Source organism: Ursus americanus, chromosome 31 (assembly GCF_024610735.1).
Source record: "Ursus americanus isolate L20-20 chromosome 31, mUrsAme1.1.p, whole genome shotgun sequence".
Taxonomy (NCBI): domain Eukaryota; kingdom Metazoa; phylum Chordata; class Mammalia; order Carnivora; family Ursidae; genus Ursus; species Ursus americanus.
Genome location: NC_142157.1, coordinates 26,445,286 through 26,462,090, shown reverse-complemented (window position 1 = coordinate 26,462,090; position 16,805 = coordinate 26,445,286). Strand labels below are relative to the sequence as shown.

General features: G+C 37.5%; 1 protein-coding gene across 1 annotated transcript in view; it reads right to left on the bottom strand.

Annotated features, from left to right (window-relative positions):
- The window catches only part of UPF2 (UPF2 regulator of nonsense mediated mRNA decay), a 105,570-nt gene extending 90,151 nt beyond the window's left edge, over window positions 1–15,419 (bottom strand). The window contains exons 1-3 of the mRNA XM_045793925.2: window positions 15,292–15,419; window positions 9,609–9,988; window positions 5,579–6,358 (exon numbers count right to left, since the gene is read on the bottom strand). Of these exons, the coding sequence (XP_045649881.2) occupies window positions 5,579–6,358; window positions 9,609–9,970 (1,142 nt within the window). The 5' untranslated portion in view covers window positions 9,971–9,988; window positions 15,292–15,419. The remainder of the gene's footprint in view (window positions 1–5,578; window positions 6,359–9,608; window positions 9,989–15,291) is intronic.
- Between the last annotated feature and the right edge of the window lie 1,386 nt (window positions 15,420–16,805).

Sequence of the window (16,805 nt, the reverse complement as noted above, 5' to 3'; positions counted from 1 at the left end):
AGCAATCCTAAGGTACATCAATCTTTGATTTCTAGTGTTTTTTATATTGCTAATTCAATATTGTAAAACTGACAGAAAATATCAAATAGTCCATTCTTAAATCAAGCATTCAATCTCATAAGTCATAAATGCCTCAAAAAATTCTAGTATTAAAAGACATATTTTTGTTGTTTTCCTTTTTTAAATTTTTATTCTTATTGCTCGACACTCTTGCTCTTTTATTTTGTAGATTGTTTACTGCTGTTTTGCATTATTTTAAAAACACACATTTTCAAAATCATAAAAAGGTACAAGAGAAATTCTCATCAAGTCTTTCTGAAGGACTAAGCAGGCAATATACTACAAATAATAAATTCACATTTACTACTTACAATGAGCCAGATACTATTATTAAAAGTGCTTTTACACGTGAATTCACTCTACATCATTCACATTTATCTCAGAGGTAGAGTGCTACTGTTATTCCATTTTACAGATGAGAAAACTGAAGCACGGAGATGTGAGATAACTTGCCAAGAATTACAGAACTGAGTAAGTAACAGATCTAAGACTTGAACCCAAGTAGCCTGGCTCCAGAGTCCATGTTCACAACTACTGGACTATAATGCCTTCCAAATTAAAATTATCCACATGGTACCTTATACTGAAATTAGAATGTCTCTCGAATGCATATATCAAAGGCAAGCCTCACACTGGGGTGTTTATTTTATATCTTTTTGGGTCCTTCTGTTTGGATCTGACTTGGTAAGCACCAAGTCACTACTGTGTTTATTAGACACCTTAAAATTAAGTGTAAGTACTAAATGCAATAAAGATGAGTAATATGGAAATTGTGAAAAAATACAGTATGAAGAGGTATGAAAGAACTGGATCTGTCATTTACTATGTAAGTCACAATGGGCAAGCTCTTTAATCAACCTAGATCTGATCACCTTCAAAATAGAGGTATTTCTTTCAAGGGTATTATGAGGGATCAATTAAGATCATACATTGTGATGCACTTTATCAATGTAAAACAGTATTTTAATGAGAAAAAAAATGCCACAGCCCACTGTAAAAAAGGCAAGAACTTCAATACCAAATATTATTTGATCTTATATTAGCCAAATTAAAAAAGAAAAAAATCTTGGCAAGAACACAGAAAATTCATTTTAGCTTTGACCTTATACAGTTATACAAAATAACATAGAACACATGGCCCAAATCTTTAAAAAATTAACCATGAAGTAGACCCAGAAAAACTACTAGGTTTTACTTTTTGTCTCCTTTAGCAATTTGTTAAATTTTCAAGCGAATTAAATTTTCTTTTGGTTTCATTTTAGAATTCGGTTATGGATGTCTTATAATTTTGTATGAAAAGATACTACAGCATAGTAAGCGTAACTGTACTCAAATATTTATTAAATAACTGTCAAAGTCCTTGAATGGGAGATAATTTCAGGAAAGAAATAACAATTTTAGAGTACTTACAAAATTGTTAAAGCCTCGTTGAGTCTGAAGTACAGTGACATAATATCTTAATAGTGCTTAAATACTATAAAATTTATCAAACATTCTACCTGTAAAGGCAAGGTACAACTTACCTGGAAGGAAAGTGGAAGGCAAAAGCAACACTACTTAATTTTACATTAATGTGTTTTTAAGTTTCAACATTGGCAAAGTAATACCTCATGAATTTGCAGTAATGAAAGAAATCTCTGATTTTAATAACAATAGGGAAATCCTACATTCTTATTTATTTTTTCTATACTTTCAATCGAATCACTTAGTGCTGTCTGAACATGCAATCATGAAGGTCCTAATTCACCAGTACCGAAAAAAGGAACTTTTACCATCATTACCACCAGTTAGGGAGAAAGAAAGGAATTAAAACACTTCAAAATTACTCAAGCAAGAATTGACTTAATATATGAATTCATGATTTCACTACTGCAAGAAACACAATGTTACATAATTAAATTATATCTAATAAAAATTAAATCATTTCTTCAATTTTTATTAAATGCCAAAAAATAGGTCATATTACCTCTATGAGAGTAATATCTCATAGCACAAAGCATTTTAAGTATAAAGTAAGAGCACTGAACATTATAAAAAGCAAAACCTACCAAGTAAAGCTATTAACTTTAAACTGGCAGATGCTACTAGATATTTTCAAATGTGTAAATATTAATTATAACTCCCAAGGATCAATCACTTAAACAAAATGTATTTTAAAAATTCTTTGAAGTACAAAAAGCTTATAAGGTCATACTTACTAGAATTCACCAAATTCTACGGTCAGTTGTATTATTTGCTAATAATTACAAATCCCTCAGCGGCTTTGAAACAGCACTAGCTATCTAATATCTGTAGTATCAGCCCAGGTAACATGAGAAAAGAACAGCTAAGACTCAACAGGTCTTATGCATCACTGTCTTCATTCATTCATTTGTGTCTTTTCGAAAATACCAGAGATTTTATTATTCTATTTTTTTTAATTGGTTGAAAGAATTCTTAAGTATAGACTTGAATGAGTATAGATGAAGACTTCACAACCTCTTATGAATAGTGCCATCTCCCAAGTTAATTAAAATGACCCAGAGCATTTAGGATTCACAGACTGAAAACAGAATATATTTGTTTTGTTTTTTTTTAAAAACTGTCATTATTAATATATTGAATAAAGGCTTAAAATAATTTAACTATATGAGTTTTAAATATCCGCTAGGTTGGCACTTAGATTTCCAGAATTACCATGCCTAAGAGAAATCTTACTGGGAAAACCTACTGTCCATGATTATTCCCATGATGTAGAATAACCTCGAAACACCTACTGGATAATGACTGGGAGGGGGAAACTTTGGGAAACTGGTCATTTTAACAGTACATTGTAATGTACTAATAGTAGGCCAAGGGACTCTGCACTAATCCATTCCTCATGTCTTCTTGGTCAGTCAGGTATTCAAATCTACACTATAGAGGCTGCTCAATTTGAAGCTATCCTAAGGCATGAGTTTCTTATTAAGCTATATGCCAATTATTTTCTATATTGTGATTAAGATTTTCCCATCTCCCAAATTATTGCATCTAAGCAGATAGTATCCCATGATAAAATGACTGCTACAATGCTAAGGTCAATTTATACTAGGTAAATAACCTCCTCTAATAATGAACAGATTAATGGTTCTGTATTTAAATGAGTAAAAGTTTCTAGATAAAGGCCACAAAACCATGCTCTTAACATTACATTCTGTTCAAAATTCTCATGGTGACTTGAATAATATTAAAGAACAGGTCTGCTTATCAAAGCTGAATGTGACCAGCAGATAAGTACATAATAATACACACAGCAGATAAAACATAATTCAATGTTCAAAATTATCATTAGGATAAAGTAATTTGCCAAAAACATCTAAATAAAGTTAAAAGAGGTAAGTCTGCATTCAGATTTAAGAGACTATTTCCACTACTTCAAGGTGAAGAACGGGTCTGAGAGCAGTTCATTTGAGAAATTAATCTTTAGGTATATATAAGCCTCACAAACAGTCAAAAGAATGAGAAGGCAGCTACAAAAAGTAATGGAATTTGAGGTTACAGGCAGGAAAAAAAATGCATCCAAAATGAATGTCCTAAGGATAGGCATGTGGAAATCATGGAACAAACTGAAGGAACAGGAGGTGTTCAGCCTTGAGAAGATGAAAGGGAAACATTCTGGCAATCTGCAAATATTTGAGACATTATCATGGGTACGAAAGAAGAGACATGTCCCAAGTCAGTATTCTCAAACTGCCTGTGGTAAAGGAATTATTTTTTTTTTCTAATCACCGCAGACACTTTTGTAAAATATAGGAACGATATCAGGGCTATGGAAAACTGCTACGTCTAAATGCTTAGCCTGGACTAAGGAAAACTGCTATGTCTAAAAGATGTCTAAATGCTTAATCTGTCCCTATACTTAATTCATGGTGAATAGGTAAACAGTTCATGGACCTCCACTTTAAGCAGCTTATATTCCACTGGTACCAGAAAAAAGAAGTAAATCAGAGGGAACCATTTTATGGGGAATTAAATTTCAGCCTGAATTCCTACTGAGTAGGTGTGCCAACACTGGAATGGCACTTTGAAAGAAAGAATACTTTATCTGTCAGATAATCTGTAAAATGGACTCCTGCACTGGAAAGGTGATTGGATTAAATCATTCTAGACTCTACCCTCTAAGCTTCTGTGAGGCCAATCAGAAGTAAACACACACATAATACCCCTAAAGTAGCCAATGAAAAGTAATCAAAGCATACTACAAAATCAGCTGTGAGGTATTACGGGATAAAGAAAAGGACTAGGAAAATGACAAAACACTATGTAAGCCGTAATTAAGAAACATTAAATATGTGAGAAATATTAATAGAGGGCCACTGTTTTCTTGTTAAACTCATTACTGACTACATAAATACACCCTAAAGTTGCCTAAAACAGTCCTCACTATTCAAAAAGCACAAAACAAAGATCTTTTTTTTTTTTTTTAAAGAAACCCTGAGGAACACCATCGCTATCTTAAACTCTCACGACTTCAGTAACCCTCAACCATCGCCATTTAGTCATGCAGTCTGTGTACCTATCTTGACGCAGACCTAACTACACTGCTACAGTCTTCACTTCTAGTTAAGTCAATCACCTTCGGGTGGTAACTACTTAAACCAGCAGGTCCTTCCCAACTGCACGTTTATGGAAATAAAGTGTAGCCTCCCATACTAATTCTTGAAAAAAAGCAACATCAGACTCTTAACCACGCACTTTAAATAGGTGCAAAGTACTCAGCCAAACCCCACTGCTGTTGCCTCCTCTCTCTACTCCCTCGGCCCTTCTCCAAATCCACCCTCCACTGAGCTACTGCCCACCAGCTACATCAACTTCTAACTTGTTCTAACCTCCTAGGTACAGAGGTTACACAGCAGTATCTTGTAACAATCAAAGATGGCCCCTCAATCAGGTATCTTCACTAATTACCACAGGCACATACATTATTCCACATTATTCCTTGAAACTTTAAATGGATGTTCCCAGGAAAAAGACTCCTGTAAATGCACTTAAAATAGTAGCATTTAAGAATTTTTTTTTCACATCTAACTTCTTGCAGTATTTTCCTCATTTCTGATCTAAGGACTCATTTTCTAAGAACGAGTATCGACAGTGACATCAGTAAGTTAAGATACAAAACAATGAAAGCAAACCTGTTATAAGGAGGGCACAATAAAACACACAAAAATAATAGCAGATAAGTTAAAGTGACACAAAAAGAAAATTTATCCCTCAACATTAAGGAGTTTTTTAAATCACAGGAACAAAACACATCCACAAAGTAAATATCACCATATATACTTGCCAGGTTTCTTTTAAATTCAAGAAACAAAATCTATCATAGATTCCCATTTAAACATGAGTACTTAGACTGGTACTTTGCAATTCTCCTGGAAATGTTAAGAAATCACCTGCAATGAGCCCTTTTCCACAAGTTTTTTCAGTGGCCTGAAGACTTTAAAAATTTTTAAGTATGAGCTCCAAAATAAATTCTCAATTCTGAGAAATATCTGAAAATCACCTGTTTTGTCTCTCAGTATTCTGAAGCTCCCTGTGGTCCCTTTTCAGGTGTTTGGTCAAAGATGTAAAGTATTCTTTTAAAAGATTCTGGAAAGGTTGTTGTTTCTCTGGACTAATTATCTCACTAGGAGGAAAACTCAAATTAAACTTCTCTGCAGCACTCTTCACTTTCCGTGGCACAAGTCCAGCAATATCATCTCCACAATGTCGACAAAAACTAATCACCACGGAAACATGAGTATGGGATTCCCGATCAGCATTAATTATATTTTTTAGCTGTTCATAGATTAAGGAAAGACCTTCCTTGTCAGTGAAAATCCCAACTATTGTCAATTCTGCAATGAAACGCAAATCCGTTCTTAACTTGGTAATGTTAGGGGTTTTCTCTTCTTTCCTCGCTTCAAAATGTTTTTTCCAAACCTGAAGAAGTGACGGAGCAAAGTCGGCATAACGCTGGTGAAAGAGAGAGCACAAGTGCACAGCACAGTTCACATCAGATATTTTTAGCTTTGCTTCCACAATAGAAGCTACAGCTTCTGCAATGTATTTGCTTAAATTTAGGCCATTAAAATCATGGGACAAGGAGTCTCTCTGTTGTTCCGTAATCGTTTTTAGCTTCTTGACAAAAGCAGTATTTTTCTTCAAACTTGAGTCTAGCCGGCTAAAGAAATTTTCCTCTGGTCGGTTGTCTGGAGCATTTTGGTTTTTGCTACGAAGTTCCTTCCTTAACTGATGTCGTTCCCAGGCTTCCTGATGAAGCTGAAAGGATTCCTCTTTCTCTCTATATAAAAAACAAACAAGTAAATAAAATACCTTGTATATTTTGAACAATCACTGACAAATTTCACAAGAGTGAATGACAATGAAAACGTAATCATATAAGCATCAGCATCCCAAAGAAACGAAACATGCAAAAAGCCCTTTTCCTACTTTTTCTTAAGACTTCTTTATCTTTTATCAACTCACAACCCTGAGATCAAGACCTGATCAAGAGCAGACAACTGACTGAGCCACCCAGGTGCCCATACTTTAAGATTTTAAGTAATCTCTGAACCCAGGTGGGGCTCGAACTCACAACCCTGAGATCAAATTTGCACACTATTCCAACTGAGCCAGCCAAGAACCCCTTTTCCAAATTTTAAAAACATTTTTTAAAATATTTTATTTATTTATTTATTAGAGAGAGAGCACAAGCAGGGAGAGCAGCAGGCAGAGGGAGAAGGAGAAGCAGCCCCCCCCCCCCACAGAGCAGGGAGCCGAACGTGGGGCTCAATCCCAGGATCCTGGGACCACAACCCGAAAGCAGATGCTCAACCGACTGAGCCACCCAGGCGCCCCCAAATTTTAAAAACATTTTATTAATGATTTAAGATAATGAGAACCCAGTATACTGAAAATACCAAATGTGGCAGAGTGGATGATTCTGAAAAACTAGAGCAAAAAATCATTCTGCCAATTGGCAAACTAAACGTATAAAACACTTTTGTCAATTCTACCTCAATAAAGCTGCAAAAATAAATGGATTAAACACATGATGCATAATATGAAAAATAAAAAATATGCTTGGGAAGGATATAAGACCTAAAACAGATAAAAGCATTGGGAATATAGAAAAAAAAAAGTCCACAAAGAATACTTTAAAGAACAATGTTTATAAAAAGAAAGCATTAAAATTTTTTTGATATATTAAGAACCACTTTTCCATACTTCAGGCTTAACCAAACCTCTAATAAAGTACCTTTCTCAGTTTGGGTCTTAAAATTCAAGTGTAATTAAGAAAATCTGGAAAGGAACCAGAAGATAACTGTAAGATATAACACTCCTTTAATAAAAACCTAACAGTTTATCCTGAAAAAAAAATTAAAAGATAGAACATGTTTAAATTGCAAAAGTAGTAAAATAACTTGAGCAGGAAGATAGGACAATCTGACTTTGAGGCTTCTGAGATACCAAAATATATAACTTTTAAAATATAAATTTCTAAAAAGCAGATTTTCATCTTTCAGAGATTACCATCCCTGAGCTACCCTTCTACGATTTTTCAACTAAAAGCCACAATAAGTTAACAGGGAGTTGCATCCATCACAGGGAACATGGACATGTGAGTATCTCTTGGAAGTCTCCCAGCCATACACAAAGGATTAGCAGTGAGAGCACACTTTAAGAAAGAATAACTCATTATGTATATGCATTAAATAAGTTCATTTTCATCTGCAATAACATAAATGAAATACTTACCATTGAAATAATGATACTTTAAAGTACTCAGGGTGAGTGGGTAATTGTTGATCCTGGGTAGATAAGGCAGCTGGGGGGCTTGGAAAGACTGGTTTGTTATTCTATTCTGTTTTTTTACATATGTTTGAATTTTTCCCAACAAGAAGTTGGGAGTCTGGTGGTTTGGGTTTTTTGTTTGTGGGTTTGTTTATTTGTTTGTTTGTTTTTGGTCTTTCTATACTAGGGTAGAGGGAGGAGCAAAAGTAACAGTGAAATTGAATATCCTTATAATATTTTAAAATTAATTGAATACATTTTTATCCCAGTAAATTTAAAAGTTAAATTTCAACATAAAATTAATATAAAATAATCAGTGAAATACATTACATTCTTTTTTTCATGAGTCTTAAAATCCAGTGTTCTTTTTACACTCACTTTTAATAGCAATCTCATTTTGTACCTGCCCCATTCTGTGTGGCCCACAGCTCCTTGTGAATTTTTATAAAAAAAGTAAAATATAAGCAAGAAACTCTCAAGAATCATGGCTCTGAATATTCCCAAACTGGCCTCTACTATTGCCTTCCATACCTAAGGTTTCAGTACCTTATTAAAAATAAAAGGGCTAAAGAACTTTGGTAGGAGAATAGGTGGTTGAGCTATTCTAGAGATCCATGAAAATTCATTTTTGCAAACAGCCTTTTAAATTATATGAAGAGAAGAGCCCATGCTACTCAACAGCTTTCACTCGTGCTATATCTTACTTTTCCTAAGGACTACCTTGTTTTTCGCCAGGTCATTATACTACTTGTATAGATTTACAAGGTTAAAAATAGATTTATTTTATTTTTTAAATTTTTTTATTTTTTTAAAGATTTTATTTATTTCAGAGAGAGAGAGTGCATGCATACATGTGGGAGCACAAGCATGAACAGAGGGAGGAACAGAGGGAGAAGCAGACACCCTGCTGAGCAGGGAGCCAGAAGCGGGGCTCAATCCCAGGACCCTGGGACCATGGCCTGAGCCGAAGGCAGATGCTCAACCCACTGAGCCACCCAGGCACCCCTAAAAATAGATTTAGACGAAAATAAGAATGGGAGGCATTATGGAATTCTTTTTAAGGACAAATTTTTTAAGTCGGCTAGGTTCAAAAAGCCCAGCAGCTCCACTCTTTATTGTAACTTCTTCAAACTTCACTTTATTTATCTGTCAAATGAGGATCATTAGGAGTGCCTTTAGAGTATGTGCTGATATGTTCTGTAGTGCCTGGCACATAATAAGAATTCCGCAAATAACAGCCATTAAGGACTAAAGATTTTCAACTTAGGACAGAGACCATGAAAAAAAACTTTTTAAAAATCAAAAACAGGGCACCTGGGTGACTCAGTCGGTTAAGCGTCTGCCTTTAGCTCAAGTCATGATCCCAAGGTACTGGGATCGAGCCCTGCACGGAGCTTTCTGCTCAGTGCGGAGTTTGCTTCTCCCTCTCCTCTGCCTGCCGATCCCCCTGCTTGTGTTCTCTCTCTCTCTCAAAAGAATAAAATCTTAAAAAAAAAAAAAAATCAAAACCAATCCAGATTACCCTACACCTCAAAAAATATGTATTGAAGATTCCTATTATTTAATACAAATAATTAAAGCATCATAAGTATGCCTCTAGTCACTGAAAATAACAGAACAAGTAACTGAAGATACTCCCAACTCTTGCTGAATTGCACCCCAGAAGTATGAATCCAAATAATCGTTGCTTTCCTAATATTTCAATCTTCTTCCTAATATCTCTTCCCTCATATCAATAATAAAATAAATGTTCTTACTTCAACTGGGCAGCTTCTTCTTCTTGCTGACGTTTTGCCTGCTCTTCTTGCTTCTTTTTCTCTTCCTCTTCATGTTTCTTTTTTTCTTCTTCCTCTTTTTTCTTTAATTCTTCCTCTGCCTTCACCTTTTCTTCTTCTTTTTTCTTTCGTTCCTTGTCTTCTTTTTTTCTCTTATCTTCTTCCAGTTTCTTCTTTTTATCTTCAGGGACCTTAATAACCTCCTTCTTGGCAGTAAGCTTGATCTCATCTTTTGGTTTCTCCCTGCTGCTCACTGGCCGCCTTTCACTGCAGTCTTTTTCCTTGTTGTTTAGTAAAGTTTCTTTTTCTTCCATACTTGCTGGCTTTTTACGCTCAGCTGGCATTATGTTACCCAGAACAATCTGTAAGAGTAAAAGAATGTCAGTATTCTTTGTAGTGTTGTAAATGCAGTGACTTTTAGTATTGTGACAGTTTTTTAAACAGAACATATTAATGCAATTGTTGTGGAAGACTAAATAAATGCATATAAAATGAACACTATTTCTGTGATAAAATAATTTCTTGGTCACATTCCACATTCTATCATTATTAGTTATGCCTCATCTAAGCACTTTTTTACTTTTTATTAAGAAAAAACTGAAACACAAAAGTAGCGAGCACAATATAACCAACCTCCATATACTCACTGCCCAAATTCAACCATTATTAACTACAAAATATACATTCAATCATAAATACTTCAGTATGCATCTGAGAATATTTTCAATCGGTTTCAATCCCAACATTTCACATCTGTTAGGAGATGCTCCTGACATATTTCACACTACATGGAACAGAAGTTTTTAAGCTGGAACATAAACGAGCTCTTTCCTCCTATAAACAAACTGACAAAATAGACAACAGAAGACAGATTTCACATTATCATTCTAATCTTATCCAATTTTCAAATACAGAAACCATCAACTATCTCAAATTATACTAGACTTTTAATCTTTTCATTAGTATTAGCCAAAATTAATCTATAAATAAACATAATGGTGATTACAAAATCTGTATATTCTGTCTAGATCTGCCAATACAATAGCCACCACCTCAGGATTTCTCAGCTTTGGCACTATTACCATTTCAGGCAAGATAATTCTTTGGGGGTTTTGGGGGGGGATATTGACACTATTTTGTGCACTATACGTTTAGCAGCATCCCTGCCTTCTCTACTAAGGAGATACCAGGAGTATCTCCCCAGTTTTAACAACCAAAAACTCCAGACGTTGCCAAATGTTGCCTGGGGACAAAATCACCACCAGCTGAAAACCACTGCACTGGCCACATGTGGCTACTTACATAAATATTAATTAAAAAGAGTATGAAATTTTGTTCTTCAGTCACGACCCATATTTCGAGTGCTCAATTCCATATGACTAGCGGCTACCACATCAGACGGTGCATATACAGAACATTTCAATTATCACAGAAAGTTCTACTGGATAACACTGGTCTATAGCACAGGATTTATACAGTTAACTGGAAATAAACTGTGGAACACAAAACTGAATTTCCCAGCAAAATTCAGCATTTTTCTTTCCTAAAAATAAATTTCTCTACTTAGAACTAGTGTTCTAATAGAATTTCTTTTATGGACAGTGTTTCATGTTTTAAGTCCTAAATCATCTGAAAATTGCACATGAGAAAATCAAAATACTTTCTATTTAAGAAATACAGAATTAAATTATTTAAACTTCCTAGTTTTTTTTTTTTTAAGATTTTATTTATTCATTCAACAGACAGAGAGACAGCCAGCGAGAGAGGGAACACAAGCAGGGGGAATGGGAGAGGAAGAAGCAGGCTCCCAGTGGAGGAGCCTGATGTGGGGCTCGATCCCAGAACGCCAGGATCACGCCCTGAGCCGAAGGCAGACGCTTAATGACTGAGCCACCCAGGCGCCCCTAAACTTCCTAATTTTTTTTATTAAAAGCTGAAAATATACACAGTATTCTTAATTATTTTCAAATACAGATTTTAAGTTGCAGCAATAAAAACAAGGTTAGCAAACAAAAAATTTGCAATAATAAATATTTTATAAACACAATGCATTTATTTCAGCACTCCAATAAAATCTTATCACAGAAAGAAAACCTAGGCCAACAGAAGCACTTTAAGTAATTTTTGGAGGCACGAGCAACCCTCTGTATTCTCTCAACCACCTCTTCCTTTCCCTTTTCCTCTTTTACTCTGATTCTCCTCCAGGTCCACATTCTGTGCATTTATTTTATTTATTTAAGATTTTATTTGAGAGAGAGACAAAGATAGCTAGAGAGAGAGAGAGAGAGAGCTTGAGCGGGGAGGAGAGGGAGAAGCAGGCTCCCTAGCCGGATGCAGGGCTTGATCCCAAAACCCCAGGATCATGATCTGAGCCAAATGCAGACACTTAACGACTGAGCCACCCAGGCACCCCTATATTCTATGCATTTATTTTAACAATGACACCCAAAGGCTTCAGTTAACCTCAGTGGTGGAACTCAAGAAAAAAAGCTGTTAATCCTGTTTAAGCAATCATTAAAACATGAAAGAGCATAACTACTTATTTGCGTGGCAAGGCAGTGTTAACATTTGTTATCTGGGAAGTGTAGCAGCTTCAAATACCCACCTTTAGTGTGAAAAAACCATGTCCTAAAGCAAGCAAACTTTTAGAAGAGAAGAAAATACTCATAGCTACCACTCACTGGCTCCACAGTAAACAACTTACATACATTATCTCATTTAATACTAAAATCTTTATGAGGTGGGTATTATTTTCCCTATTTTATAAATAAGTAAACTGAGACTTGACCAAGTAACTTGACCAAGGCCTCCACAGCTGGAGACAGAGCTGGAATTTGAACCCATACTCTCAAGTAAAGTTTTTAAGAACCATGAGAGTATCAAACTGTGAGGTGGAAGACTTGATCATAGATACTGACTACGACAAATCATAGAATTATGAATCTGAATAGAAAGAGTCCCTGATAATGGCTAAGCAGTTTTTACATCATTTTTTTAACTTTTGGCAGACATTAGCTAAAACATACAGGGATAAGACAATTCCTAACATAACAATACAATCTTACTTAGGGATATTTGTCATTATGCACACACAAAGAATACTCTTTATATACAGAGTTGGTATTTTCTGAAGTTTATCAACAAGTTGACACTTCAATGATACCAGGAACTACAGACAACAAAAAGAATGGCATAAAAATTTACAAGTAATGTCTCATTTATGAAGGTAATTTAGATATTAAGTTCTATAAAAACATTAAATTCACTTGGAGTCTGACAAATTCATAAAGGATCATGAATAAGCTTAACAGAGTCTCCTGAACTTTTGTGACTCTCTACAGTATTCATTTATTCAATAAATGTGTAAATGCCTACTACATCAAACTGTAGTAGGCACTCATGAATTGATCCTGCTCTAGAACATAAAAAAACAGATTCTCACTAAGATGTTATATTCTTTGAGTCACTTCATCGTTGTATTAAAAACATACCCATACCCAAAGTATGCTTCGAACTAAATTTCAGTGAACAAAAAATATGACAGAAATGTAAAGGCTCATGTAAAGACCAGCAATGCAACATGTGAAAACAACATAGGCTTTGAAGTCAGACTTTAAGTTTGCATCCCAACTCTGCAACCCACTAGCTATTGGAACTGTGCAACTTAACTTCTGAGTCTATTCATCAATAAAATGGAGGTACTGGTACCTCTCCTACAAAATTCGTAATCTACTAGCATAGGAGGTAGTATCAAGAAGGCATTCAATAAATGTTTATTCTTTCACACAGAACACTGAAAAGTTCATGAAGATGAGATTTTTTTTTAGAATTTTGGACTACTAGACTTTACTCCAATTTTCAATTTTCACATTGACATGGTAGCAGAAGAGGGCCCTGCCCAATTACACTAGTTTAATGGCTAGGTCAAGGCTCACTGTCTAGTGCTCTTCTCCACTATATACCCTGACTCAAGATTTTAAAAGCCAAACAAAATATAAACAACCTAATTTAGATCCGTATGCATTTGTACTGTCATTTAAACTGTATTTAGTGAAATGCTAAATTTCTTTGAAGTATTTTAATAATCCATGCTTTAATAAACAGCCAAATATTTTATCTGAACAATTTCAAAAAGTTTTTTAAGTAAAAACTAAAATATTAAATAGATTTCATCTCAAAATAATCAAAATAAATACTAGTGATCTTTTTATTGGAATATCATTAGTTCTTACAAATTACTGAGTACAATTACAGCCAGTCCTTAAAAGGAAGCCATGTTTTAAAACCACCTTCCTAGCTTCTCAAGTAGCGCCCTGGCCCTTGGGCTGTATATTTTATTTTGTTTTCTAAATATAATCCGAATGTCCAAAAGAAAGAAAAAACTACTTTATTAGTTAGCAAAACAAGTACCAATGGAGTGTACTGGGGGACAGAGTGCAGAGAGAGGGGTGTTTCCCTTTTAAAGACAGTCCTTCAGCAAAGTACCATATGGACTATGTATGAAATCACAATCAGACTGTTCTGAAAATACTCCAGAGGAAGACAATGCTGTTTTACCTTTTGATTCTGTCATTCAAAATATCCTAAGGGCAGAATCGCACAGCGGCTTTATCTCTCAGTCCCTCGCTTTACAAAAAGTCCTAAATATCAAGGACTCATTCAAAGTTTTTACAAGTTTTCACCAGAGTTCAAAACGGGTTTTCTTGATGAGTTGTATGATTTTTATAAACACCTAAAAACTAGGATAAGTGATAAGGGTGAATTATAGTTTTACTTTGGTCTGATGCATCACTATATACAAGTTCTAAAAGAGCAGAAGAGCTGATGGTCCGGTTCAGTGTGTACCCCCAAACTCGTAAGCTGGCTCTGCCTGGTCAACCTGAGGACCAAATACCCTGTGATGATCTCCTCGGTTCAAAACTACTAACGAGAGTAAGTACTAGGAGCCTTGGGATAAAGGCAAAGCGAAGAACCCTCAGCCTATGTGACTAAAAAGAAGTAAACGAAAGAGCCCATGCCCACCATTCCCAAACACCGAAACCCCTTCCCCTCCACACACATCTCCCACAAACCCCTGCTCCTGCTGCACATTCCCATACCTCACACGCTTCCCCGCCACAACTCCCCTTCCTACAGGTACCCACGGTCACCTTCGCGGACCATCCTTGCCCCAGCCCCAACTTCTCACCCCACACTCCCTCACCACCCGAGACCGAGACTCTCCGGCTGGTCTCCCTACTCCACATCCTCCCACACACGCACCCTCCCCACTTCCTCGCCCTCGCTTCCCTCCCGGCTCCCGAAGAGCTTTCCCCAACCTCCCCTCGCTCTACTCCACACCCCCAAACACCTTCACCCCGCCACAGCAGGCTGCCCGCCTTCAGCCCCGAGGCCCAGCCCGGGCATGTGGGGCAGACACCCCCTCCACCGCCCCTCATGTCTGCCCCGGGCCGGGGGAGCCCGCGTTGATGGGAGCCTCCGGGAGAGGGGTCTGAGGAGGACGACGCCGGAGCTGCGGTCCGTCTACTGCTCGCCGCCCCCGGAGCGCTGGGGTGCGGAGTCGCCTCTTGGGTCCCTCAGGGAGTAGGAGTCCAGGCCGGTGCCCTCCAGCCCCGCTTCCTCCCGATCGTTGGAGCGGCGGGGAAGGAGGTTCCCCGGGACTCACCTCGAGCCTGTTGTCAACATTAGCCCCGGGTTTCCCAGCACCAACTCCAGAGCTCGGGCTCTCCCCTCCCCTCCCCCCACCTATCTCGCAGCCGAGGGCCCGCCTTCCCTCAGCTCCCCCTCCTCCCTCCGCCCGCCGGCCCTCCCGCCCGCCACTCACCAGCGCGGCCGGGCTGCGGGTGGGGGCGGGGCGGAGGGAGGAGGAAAGGAAAAAGCTGTTCTGGCGCTTGCCTGATCGAAAACTGTCCGGGTCTCCTTTCACCGGGCATATCGATGCCCTTAGCTTAACCCTGGAGTGGCGGATCGCGAGCAAAGGCTCAGACAGGTGCGACACACATAGAGGCTGGTTCAAAATGTCCACCAAATGAGAAGAGCGAGTTTTTCAGACAGGCAATGAATAGGCCAACCAAACCAGCACCTCAAGTCAGGTCCCCAGCGGAGGGGAGGAGTGTTTCAAGGACCAAAGGCAGGAAGTGGATTGGTCGCCAGGAAAGGGAAAGCGCCTGAATTGGAGATGCGCAGGCGCAGGCACTTTGTTGGGGGGGGGAGTGGGGGGAGCTAGAATGAGGTGGGGCGGAGCTAACAGGAGGTAAGGAAGGGCGGTGGAACAGTAGGAGAATTACGGAGCGCCATTAAGGACAAGTTTGGCCACGTGATTCTCAGGGGAGTTTCCTGGAGCGAACGTAAGGGAAAGGTCTAAGAAGAGAAAGTTTGATTGGACTAATTCGAGGGGTGAGGTTGAAGATTTAGGAAGTTGGAAACTGGAGAAGCCTGAGAATATGGCTGGTGGGAAAAGTGGAAGTTGATGAGGAATGGGTCTAGATTTAAGAGTGCCCTAAGAGACTACGAAGGTCCGGTGGGGGAATTTACAGAAGCACTTTTTAGGTGTTCAACATAAAAACAACCGAGGGTGAAGAAGAATGAAGGTCTTTCTCAACAGATCTTAGAAAGTACCCTGTCCTAGCAAGCAAATTTTAAAAATTAAAATGGAATGAGCTCCCTGAGTTACTGGATGTAATCACTTGTTTAAAAAATTGGGTAGTCTTGTTATTTCTTTCGAATGCGAAACCAAGTCAACTTTTTAAAATGGGTATTAGTTTATCCACTCCTCTTAAATTGCGGAGTTTGTGTATCTGGCCTCTGATTTTTATCGAAACAGTGCTTGGATCTGCTAAAATGATCTCACTGGGTGTTTGTACTGGTTGGTTTTGACTGGTCAGGAGCCAAAGGAAGAAGGGTGCAAAACTGGTCTTGATTCTTGCTTGACATGTGGCGCCTCACCCGATATACAAGCCCACAAAATGAGCTGCTACCAACCTCAAATACATGAGGCATGCCTAGGTTCCTTTGTATTCAGCTTTTGTCCATTTGCCTCTATTCACTGCTTCGCTTTCCATTTATTAGTAGCATGCAAATCGCCTTCACAAATTGAGTGTTGATGTTTCCTGTACTTAGATTTTTTTTTTCAAAATACTAATAAGCCAATCATTTAAAGGGTAGTGAAAGAGAGAGATA